General features: G+C 47.1%; 1 protein-coding gene across 1 annotated transcript in view; it reads right to left on the bottom strand.

Annotated features, from left to right (window-relative positions):
- Positions 1-1,256: 1,256 nt before the first annotated feature.
- The window catches only part of tmtopsb (teleost multiple tissue opsin b), a 32,957-nt gene continuing 23,306 nt past the window's right edge, over positions 1,257-10,907 (bottom strand). Inside the window, exons 3-4 of the mRNA XM_062521943.1 lie at positions 8,325-8,558; positions 1,257-1,559 (exon numbers count right to left, since the gene is read on the bottom strand). Of these exons, the coding sequence (XP_062377927.1) occupies positions 1,257-1,559; positions 8,325-8,558 (537 nt within the window). The remainder of the gene's footprint in view (positions 1,560-8,324; positions 8,559-10,907) is intronic.

The raw sequence follows: 10,907 nt of genomic DNA on the forward strand, positions 1-10,907 counted from the left end.
TGTCATGTGTCAGCAGACTGCCTCTTTTTTCCCCCATTATATACAAGAACTCGCACTAGAATGCACTTTAACAAGACTACAAAATGCACATGATTAGAAACAATTCACATGGTTAGGCGTCACTTGATGCGAGCATGACTGTACACAATCAGGCTGTACACAGTTATGGAAAGTCATAATTTTCTATAGTCTCGACCCAGAGAAAGGACTTCAACAACTATCTTCTTCAGGCCAAAAACGGTCAAATGCTTCATTGTGTGCAAAATCTTTCAGTTTCTTCAAAACTGACACAAAAGTAGGCCATGTCTTTCAGATACACCAAACCCAAACTGCATGGCTCCATGGCAATCTCCAGTTCTAATTTTCATAAAGTAATGTACAAGAAAGACTGCTGAAAATATAATAATTATTCACAGGCATATTTTTCAGAGAGAACAAAAAAATTCTCCGGCAAGGCCATCTTTATCATCAAGGACACCGTGTGGTCTTTAGTATAAACATTGTGAATAGACTTGTGCTACAGCATTACACAGAAACGCAAGCTGCTGCTTAAATGTTCCACCAAGAGGTGCTCCTGCAATTATAGCATCCCTCCAGGACAAAAGAGACATATATATTATATGTATAGAGTGATATAGGCAGCGTGTCCTTGGTCATTATAAAGCGATGGCTTCATTGGGATTAGCATAACCTTTTATGGACAGACATTTGCATTCATGTCGAAAATACTGTTTTCCCGAGCTGTAAGGGTCTCCTTGTTGACTTCCTGCCTGAAGAGAGTTGCTGCTCATCACCGTGTGGCTTAAGTTGTGAAAAGAAAATGACGTGCCCTCTTCCGCCACGTCTGTGAACACATCTGACCCTCATGTCCATCCTCTTTGTCCACACATTGTCCATGCCATGACATTGCGGGGGGGAAAAGCATGCATTCAGCAGCTGAAGCGTTTGCACGGAGCCTTCACCCTTGTGTGAGGGTCGGGCCACCTTCACCCAAGACAGCTACAGACTCCCGGCGGCTCCTCGCTCCGCTCCTTTCTCTCACTCACGTCGCGTTAGATACGTCTCCTCTCGCCCCCCCCCCCGTCACCCTAGCGCCGCTGACAGGCCACCCTGTTTCCTGTCACAGTCAGCAGTTTTGCTTCCAGCCTCAACGGACATCGGTGTGGTGTGGCTGTGTGCCCCCCCATAAACACACACAAACACGGCCACACACACGGCCACACACACACACACACAGACGCACAGGTCCGTCCTGCTCAGCCGTTGTAGTGGGCTACCAGAGAGAGGGTGGGCTTGGCTGGCGCGGGTACGGGCGCGGGGGTCGCCAGCGCCGGGGGAGCGGAGGCGGCGTCGTTGGCCTCCAGCGAGTGCCTGTTGCTCTCGGGGGCGTAGGTGGTGTTGAAGCCGGCGGAGGCCACGGCGAAGGTGATGTGGACGTTGTGGCCGTTGGCGGCGCGGCGCACCATGCGCAGGGTCTTGGTCGCCCGCGACGACGCCTTGACGCTGGAGCCGCGCTCGGGAGCGCTGCACTTCAGCATGGCCTGGAAACACCTGTAGAACTGACCAACGGAAGAGAGGGGGAAGGGGAAGGGGAAGGGGAGGGGGGAGGACACACAGGCACACAAACACACTCACGCACACAGACAGACAAGCGCACACCACAGAAACACAGAATCACACACATGCACAGACAAACACACACACACACACACACACACAGTTGTCTATCAAAATAAACCCCTCAAAAGCTCATGTCTTAACCGACTACTTGCGTGCAGCTTTCCCGACGCTAAAAGACAGCTACAACGCTACAGAAAACGGGTGCATTTACATTCCAGACTGTACTGTTCTGCGCTCTCGTGGGGAATGCAAAGCCTGACCTTGGCTTGGCTTGGTTTCGCACCACCGACGGCGCCGCATGCGAGGCAGCAATGTAGCAGCGGCGCAATAACTCTCGGCGCGTTCGCTCGGCCTCCCCTTTTTGTTTCCCTCATTAGTGAGTCCTGCTTGATGTCACATTTGTGCTGTATGTGCAGAGTCTCATGCAGAGCCACACAATAGACTGGAGGTGTGGCGGAAAAAAACAAATAATTAAAGCATTCACAGAGCTGGACTCTTTTGTCTCTAATAGGTCCTGGATCCATTTTTTTTTTTTTGCAAATTGAAAGCCTTTTTTTTTACGTTTGGAGAAATTCATTAACTTGTGAGAGACCTCGCCGCGGGGGGTGTGGACAGTGATTATCGGAGGGGGAAAGAGACGCCTCGGTGGGGAAGGCGCTTCGCCCCGCCTCGCCTCGCCTCTCTCCCCTCGGAGTCGGACACCTCGGGGGCTGGCGGGCGGCTGACATCTCTGGCCACCCCGGGCAGATATTTTCGGAGGCGGACGCCTCTCTGATTGCGCCACTAATCAGCGGAGCGAGTCGAATGAAACCATTGTGGAGAGTTTTCAACCGACCGCCTTCCTCCTTCCAAAAGCGCACGGCGAAGCTGAATTGAAAATGTCATGTTGACTGCGCAACTGCTGGGAGATACCAGCAAATGAGAGGCCTGGGGAGCTGCATTGTGGTCGGCGCTGGGCCATTGTTTCCCAGGCCACTCACTTCATTATAGATAAAGTTATCATAATTAAACTGTCTGAGACTCCGGCACTCGAGCGGAATACATTTCCCCAGGTGGGGGGCACGTCATGACAGTAAATCTCCAGTGGATGTGCAACAGATATATTACACCCATACCACAACATGCGCACACGCCCTTGACCCATCCCTTTGAGAACATCCTTACTCAGTACCACATTATTGCTTTCTTGACAGTTTTTTGGCATTTTGAACAAAGGCACTGTGCCAATTCGACAAAATCAGCTTGCAGGTTTTTCTCGCAGAAGAAAAAGGACAACAAACATTTAAAAATGCTGTTCACTCCTAAGAAGGAAGGGCTCTTTCAACCTTTCATGCACAACCCCCCACTCAGGGTCATGTATAAACTGACAAATCACATCCCTTGCGAAAATGTAGTGTACTTAGTATACTCCTCAGTTCCTCATGTATACGTATAGTCAACTACATTTTCACAGGAAATGCAGCCATACGCCCTTGTGTTGTCATTTGCTTTGGGCTTTTCTCCGCGCGATGCCAAACAGGAATAACAAACTCTATCAAACACATGCTGATGACATCTGCTGCTGCAATCTGCACACATCAGACAAGCAGAGTAGGACAGACATGGGAGACATTAATTTTGTTCACTTCATAATCAATCAAACAAATGTTGACCGAATCATGACAAAACATTTACTACAATTTTGTGTGGGTTCCATGAGTCTATTACATTTTTAATAAATCTATATTAGCGTCATATACTGCCCAAGAAACATTACCCTAACCAATGACATCCTATTTCTCAAGGGCTTTTTTTTGTATGAAATAGACGTAACAGTAATAGTGTAAATATCCCCCATTTTAACAAACAGCCAAACTGCCTAGTGTCTGGAGACTCGAGGGAGGATCGCCAGGCCACCTCTTGGAGTCGTTGCGGAAATCAGTGAGGACAGCTGGAACGGCCGAGAGAGCCAGGATGCACTGGAGGTGGCAGCGAGCCTAATCCACCCCCGGCAGCCAGCACCGGCCACTTCCATGCTCGTCCAATCAGATGGACTGCAACGAAATTTGGGACCTCGGCCCCACTCCCCTGCCAGCAGGTAAAGCCAAGAAAAGCATCACGTCTCACATTAGCCATTATCTTCCGAGTTTAAAGTCTACTCTCAGCCTGCCAACATACTTTAAACCCGTACTGATAAACAGGTATGAAGTCACAGATCCTCATTTGGCAGAACAGATTGCGGGCATTATAGCTCTGCTTGTGGAGCTGTGGCCTACATTAGCGTCATGCTAACAGCACGTGACCTCACCAGCGAGAGCCGCTGTGTCCGCAGCCTGGAGTGTCAACTCCCCGCCTCCTTGACAGATGCTCTACCCTCGCAAGGGCTCGGAGGGTGATCGGATGAGCTCATTGGCTGACGCAAGACGGGGGGCGGGACGGGAGGCTATAAATGGACTCAGACGCTCGGGCTCATTACGGGAAGCCGCGGGGTGGCCGAGAACCTCCCAGAGCTTCCACCGGTGCTAGCCGAGCAGCGAGCCTAATTGAAGTGGGCCTCTGGGAGAGCGCTTCACCTCCGCCGGCAACACCACAGCTAGACCCCAGCGGGCCCTAGCGCACTTCAAGGTGACCTTGTTTAAAGCGGTGACCCTGTGGTGAGCGCTTGATATCGGGCTCAAACGCCCCCCCCCCGAGCAGGACGGCTCTGGCGCCTCCGAGATGAGTCAATGGACGATCACCACCCATTTACAGCTCTGATGCATCAACGCGTTGAATGCAACACCACTGAGGAGTCATACTTGGGTTTCGCGCTGAATAGTTGAAACGGGCACTGGCCTGCGATATTTTTAACACAGAGAAAGTGTTCAGTGCTGCATAAAAAAGCCCCTTAATGGCACAATTAACGGGAGACATTATCCTTAATGGTTGTATCCATCTTTTCAGTCACATCATGGAGCTGTATAAATGACTTAAGGCAAACTCTTTAAGCACTACATGCAGATGTTTACTAGATGTTGCAAATATTTCGCTTTCTCTGACTGCAAGCAGTTGTCATTTGACCAGATAACTGTCAGTTAATGAAGGCATAATCAGTCTGTTAATAATAAGCCCTGATCTACAGATGAACTTTATTTTAACTTCTATTTCTAACTTTTCAATCTCAGTGAAAAACATAATGTGATAAAACCATTATAAAAAATGTTTTAGCAGTGCAGATCCCACTGACACTGGGATGACAACTGGTCCAGACATCCATAGTGTATGACTTAATATTTAACTGAATAGTGTATTCTCTTCCGCAGCCCCTGGGCTTGCTGGAGCACTGTCAGACTAATGAGCTGTGCAGGTTCTGCCAGAGAAATGATTGGCCCATGGAGGGTGTGTGTGTGTGTGTGTGTGTGTGTTTGTGTGTGTGTCTGTGTGTGTCTGTGTGAGTGCGTGCGTGAGTGTGTGCACGTACGTATGTGTGTGTGTGTGTGTGTGTGTGTGTGTCTCTCTCTCTCTCTCTCTCAGTGTGTGTGTGTGTGTGTGTGTGTGTGTGTGTGTGTGTGTGGGTAAGGGGAGGTAGCTGAATTTCCACACCCAATTATCTTCCCAGTGTTACAGGTGTGAGTGGGAGAAAAGAGAGGGAACAAGGCCAAGCTTGACTACAAATGACCTGATTCAACTCCTAGCCAGAACCCAGAAACTCTCTGGAATTCTGAAAAAGGAGAAAAAAAAGAGAGATAGAAAAAAAAACATGGAATAGTGAAAGTAGACAGGATGTCCCAAATCTCCGTGTCACCACACAGTCACTCACGCTATTGTGTTTGTGCGCGCTCGCCCGGAGACCAATAACTAAACGGTGTTGTTAGCTACCCGCAGGCTTAAAGCCATAAAGCGCGCCTTGTGTGCATGTTAATGGCGTGAGGCGTGGGGACTCTCGGGCTCCCTGAGGAGGGAGGGAGGAATCAGTAAATGTAATTATCTCACACTGCGCCGGCCCAAGAGAGCTCAGCCAAATGAGAAGCATCCCTATTTAGTCACCAACTCCCAGCTTTTGAAGCCCCCCCCCCCACCCCCCTCTCTCTCTCTCTCTTCAGGCACACACTTACTGTACTCACTTACACAAACACACACACACAGACACACACATGCACACATTCAAACACGCAACCAAAGAGAGAGAGAGAGACGAAAAACTCACAAATACAAACACTCTCTGGTTTTGTGTCTATCAACGTCTTTCCTCCTTGTCTTCTGAAGGGCTTTCCTCCTCTGATTGTCTTCGATGGCGATCGATACTTGAATCTGTACAGCACTTTAAGTCTTCAACTCGCCTCAACTCACAGTTTCCATGGTTACGGGCTGGGAGGAATTGAAGACTGAAAATGACATACAGGGCAGTGGTGTCTTCTGGTGCAACTGAAGGGCCAAACTTTTCCTTGCCAGGGCCTCTTCTGCATAAAGTAATAAGCACCATCCGTTTTTTTGGAGCAAACACATATCCCTGTTGTCATTTGCGTTACAAAACAACGGATCATCTCAGGCAGACATAACAGAGTTGTGAAATAAAAAGGACAGGGTTTAAAGTCGTCATAAAAACACAGAGAATTATGCAGAGAAAATAATGAGCGGGCATCTGAGGAAGAAGAGACAGACATAAAGAAAGGCATAAAGAAACTTCAATTTGCTGTGCCGGATACACGCACAGCCAGTGGGACAAAGCAAGATTGGCATGCAGTGGAAGTGTTTGTTTTATGACTGGATGTTCGTCTCGCCCCTTTACAGACAACATAATGGACATAATAAGTGTGGAGGTCCTGAGCATCTCCGGGAAGTTTCATTGTGTTGGTGTGGCCCATAGCTAGAGAGAAGAGGAGAATACAAACCAGCCACCAAGGCCGTCAACCAGTCTGACAGGATGGTCTCAAAACACACCCACCCTTACACACACACACACACACACACACACACAAACACTCAAGCAGACACAGAGAGAGAGAATTACAGAGAAAGAAGAGGTCTTAGGTAGTGAAAGCAAGGTAGAGAACAAAGGAACAAAGCGATAAATAAATGATAAAAGACAGAGAAGAAAGGAATTGGAAACATCTATTTTCTGGAGTTGCAGAAACCACATTCACCTCTGACACACTATCAGCTCTTCAGCATCAGGTTTGCTGGTTAGATTACAAATTACAACATTCCAGCCACACTACTGTAGCATTAAAATAACTGTATCTTTTGATACTGTCGTCCTACAGTTACATTACATTCAATTGGTCAACATCTGAATATCACATCTTTCAACAGAATGAGATGATTTCTATAGAATTTACGTCTTACTACTTTTCTCCTTTAAACCCACCCCACACGATCTTCATTAAGATCAGCCCAAGTTAAAGGATGTTCTCTCCTTGGTTACAAGCAGAGCCATAGAAGGAGAGAGTTGCGACACTCTTTGATGTCGCCACCATGCGATCAAAAGTTCCAAAAAACCTGCGCTGAATGGCTGAATCGCAGGAGGGTGGGATGTACTTCTTGATGCTGGAGGGTGTAATTAACTCATTGACTACAGTACTGACCAAGAGATGGGCTGTTAATAGTTCCAAAAGTCCCATAATGAAATAGCCTGGAAAAAACACTGCCATTTTTTCCTATGGGGGTCTATGGGAGTGTCGCCACTCTGTTTTATCCAGTAGACACAGTTACAACCACTGTGTCCTTAAGTTCACTCTTTCTTTGGACCTTTCTAGCCATTGTCAAGTAATCATGGGGTCCAACGTCATAGCTTCATAGCAACGTCATAGCAACGTCTTTTTGAACTACCGCTCCTTTGTCTGGTGTTCTCTTCTGTCAAATGACTCATTGCAGCTTCATGGAGTTCAGTCCGAAACTTGACCGGCTCTGTCCAGTGGATAATTTGCGCTGTCTAAATAGAGACTAACCCAATTCCTAACTGTTACGTACCAAGTTTTCACAGACTCTCCCAGGATATTCTTCAAAGAAAGTGAAAAACATTGCCACAAAATGCTTTTGACTTCATAGCAAATGTGTGGCAGTCAGGTTAAAGTTGCTGCATGGGATGCTGATTATTTAGGGATTTGGCTTTATTATCTCATTATCTCGTAGAGACAAATGTCCTTTACCTTTGATGTTAAGAAAGCATGTGTGAAATCATGCAAGTGCCTCCAACCTCCAACACAAACACTGTATATGCACATAAAACTCAAACTAATTCACAGCCCACTATCACATGAAGCTGTGCAGTGTGCCTGTACTTCTTTAACCATCTCATTCACTGTGTCTCAAACCACCTATATGTGCACACTTAAAAACCTTAGTTTAATTACATAGATAGTGTAGATATTGGGACAACACTAACCATCTAGAAGTGGGCACAATGCAAGTAAAGCCTACCTTACACTGACAAGATTTGGGAAAGATTCTTGAAAGATTGTAGTCTTTTAACTAATGCCCCTCATTCAAGCTTTACTCAAAAGACTACAATCTTTCAAGAATCTTTCCCAAATCTTGTCAGTGTAAGGTAGGCTTAAGCAATCAAAGTGCTTTGAATAAGTGTATGCGGTTTGAGATTAAGCCAGCACAGATAGATGTCACTTCCTCTGGCAAGACATTCTGTAAAGGCAGTGAGGAAGTTCCATCTCATTAATTTGAACAAAATGTTGACTGACATTGACTTTCTCTCTTCTTCATCTGTTTCATGTCTGTCATTGACCACTCACCTGATTGTTCATGAAGATGTAGATGATGGGGTTGATGACTGTGCTGAACTTGGCCAGGATGGAGGGGATGATGCTGGCCTCCGGGGTCACCAGGCCTGGCCGCCCGAACGTGGCCACCAGGGCCATGACTCCGTAGGGCAGCCAGCACAGCAGGTAGGCCACCACCATGGTGATGACCATCAGCAGCACGCGCTGCTCCCGCTTACGGCTCACTGCCGTGTTGATGCGGCTCACCTTCAGGACCACAAGGGAGGGGGCCAGGGGAGAGGAGAGGAGGAGGAGGAGGAGGAGGAGAAGGAGGAGAGGAAGGAGGGGGGGAAGGAGGAGGGGGAAAGGAGAGGGTGGGGGAGGGCAGGATGGACAAGAGCAAGATCGAGAGAGGAAACATTAAAAAGGCTATTTGTGAAAATTGCATAACCTAGATAAAGTAGCATCTCAGACAAACAGCCAAGTACCAGATGGTAGCACATTCTTAAATATGGCCTCTGCTACCAATTATGTTAATTACGCCAACAATGGAGTAACCAATGTCTCAAACAGCAGCTCCGACCAAGTCTGTCCAGCAGAGTTCCAAACAAAATTGGAGTAAAGAGCGTCCATTCAGAGCAAGTAGTCTGACCTGTTCTGCTGTTGTTCTGGAACTCTTGCAATCTTAATTACGGCAATGGAGTGCACCCGCACCGCATAAAAAATCTACGGCACCTTTGTTCTTCAAGACTGCTCACATCCTTGCTCCATAAAGAGACTGGATTAATGCTGTCAGCTGAAGTCAATCATCCCTGCCAGTTGTCCTGGAAAGCCACTGCCAACTTTTTGGAAAGCAGAACTGGCACTCGCACGCTCTGTTCCAGCAGGTAGATAATGTCAACGCAGCACGACGCATGCTGTTACAGGAATTCATCTGTATGGCTATTCAGCTCAATTGGGAGGACACATGTTCTGCTGTCATGTGGCATGCTCGCCACAGCTCTAGTGTCAGCTTTGCTGTCTCTCCCTCTCTCTCTCTCTCTTCTATCTCTCTCTCTCTCTCTCACATCTCTCTCTCTCTTCTGTCTCTGTTTCTATTTCTCGTCCACCATTACTCCACGCTGGGCGTTCAGCGCCTCGCTTTTCATGGTCCAGCTGGGCTCCAGCTGTCTCCCGCTGTCCGCCTTGATTAAGCAGCGTGAATATGCATCTCTATTTGGCCAGCGCCGGCCCCGGCCGGGTCAAATGATTGAACCTGCCAGGTGATTACTGGGGCGAAATCACATTAGCTGCCTCAGAGACTCCTTCCCACGTGCCGCGTGTCTTTTCATTCGGTCTCTGCTTGTCACCGAGCGCTTTTATTTTTGTGAGTGAGTCGGGCCTGCTGGAGACTAATTGAGGTTAATGAGGTTTGTCCTCGTTCTGACAGGGGAAGCTCAGAGAGAACCCCAGCCTGCATGTGACTGATGACCCCTCCGCTGGACTCTGGAATGAATACACCGCGCCTCTGCTGCAGTACAGTAAATTTTGTGACTCTGCAGAGATTCAATCAATAGTTCCCTCTCTGTGTCTGATTAAGCCCCGCAAAGAAATACTGTAATAACTTCTTGATTTACCTCACTAGATTTGAAATAACTGTTTTCTCACCTGTTTCGGAATTTTAATGTTTTTTTTTTTTTTTTTTCCCAAACATAATTAAGGCCAGTAGACCAAAACATTTGCAGCACCAGTGGTTCTCTGTAAGGTCATTTTTGTAATTGTGGAGGTAAATAAATAAGGCAATCAGAGAGCTCTTCACAGAGTCCTTTCAGGGGCAACAGCACGCATCAGGGATTACAGCCTGATTTCACAATTTGTTACTCAACACGCTGATTGACGGGCTTTTAATTGGCTCCCTGTTGATCCATGCATAGGCTTTAGCTATTATTTACAGGTAGCTGCCGAGAGGGCATCAAGAGAGTACAGGGAAAGGTGTGTGTGTGTGTGTGTGTGTGTGTGTGTGTGTGTGTGTGTGTGTGTGTGTGTGTGTGTGTGTGTGTGTGTGAATAACATGTCAGAAGGTCGAACGCTGCTTGATCAGCCATTTTCACCGTGGTACGAAAGAACAAATGCCAATCACTACTCAGCATGATCTCCTATGAGTGATCACATGCACCTTTGTAAAGCAAAGCCGAGGTAGGTAACAAAATAGTAGATCCAATATACATGAAGTGCATGTTTCTTCAAAACCAAAACTTCTGGATGGATGTACAGTACAATATCATTTCTCCCAGCATCTCCTGTACAGCTCTTTTAGGCTTGGTTTTCAACCTGTTTCACCGTGATGCTGAGTGTGAGCTCACCTTGCATTCTGTTTGGCTGACACCGTATGTCCCCCAAAAGAAGGTGAGGCAAGGCTTTACTCTAACTGCTTGCCATGGATGCTTATATAAAAATAAAAATAGTATATATTATAAAAAATAGTGACAACTACAATGCCTTATAGCTTTGTTTTTAAAGCTGTACATGAGCTACATATTTTACAGAATGAACGCGTACTGTACAGCCTCACTAGAACATTGAGGTCTTCTGTCAAATTGTTGCTTTCTATCCCAAACACTGTAGTAACCGTGTCTG

Source organism: Sardina pilchardus, chromosome 19 (assembly GCF_963854185.1).
Source record: "Sardina pilchardus chromosome 19, fSarPil1.1, whole genome shotgun sequence".
Lineage (NCBI taxonomy): Eukaryota > Metazoa > Chordata > Actinopteri > Clupeiformes > Clupeidae > Sardina > Sardina pilchardus.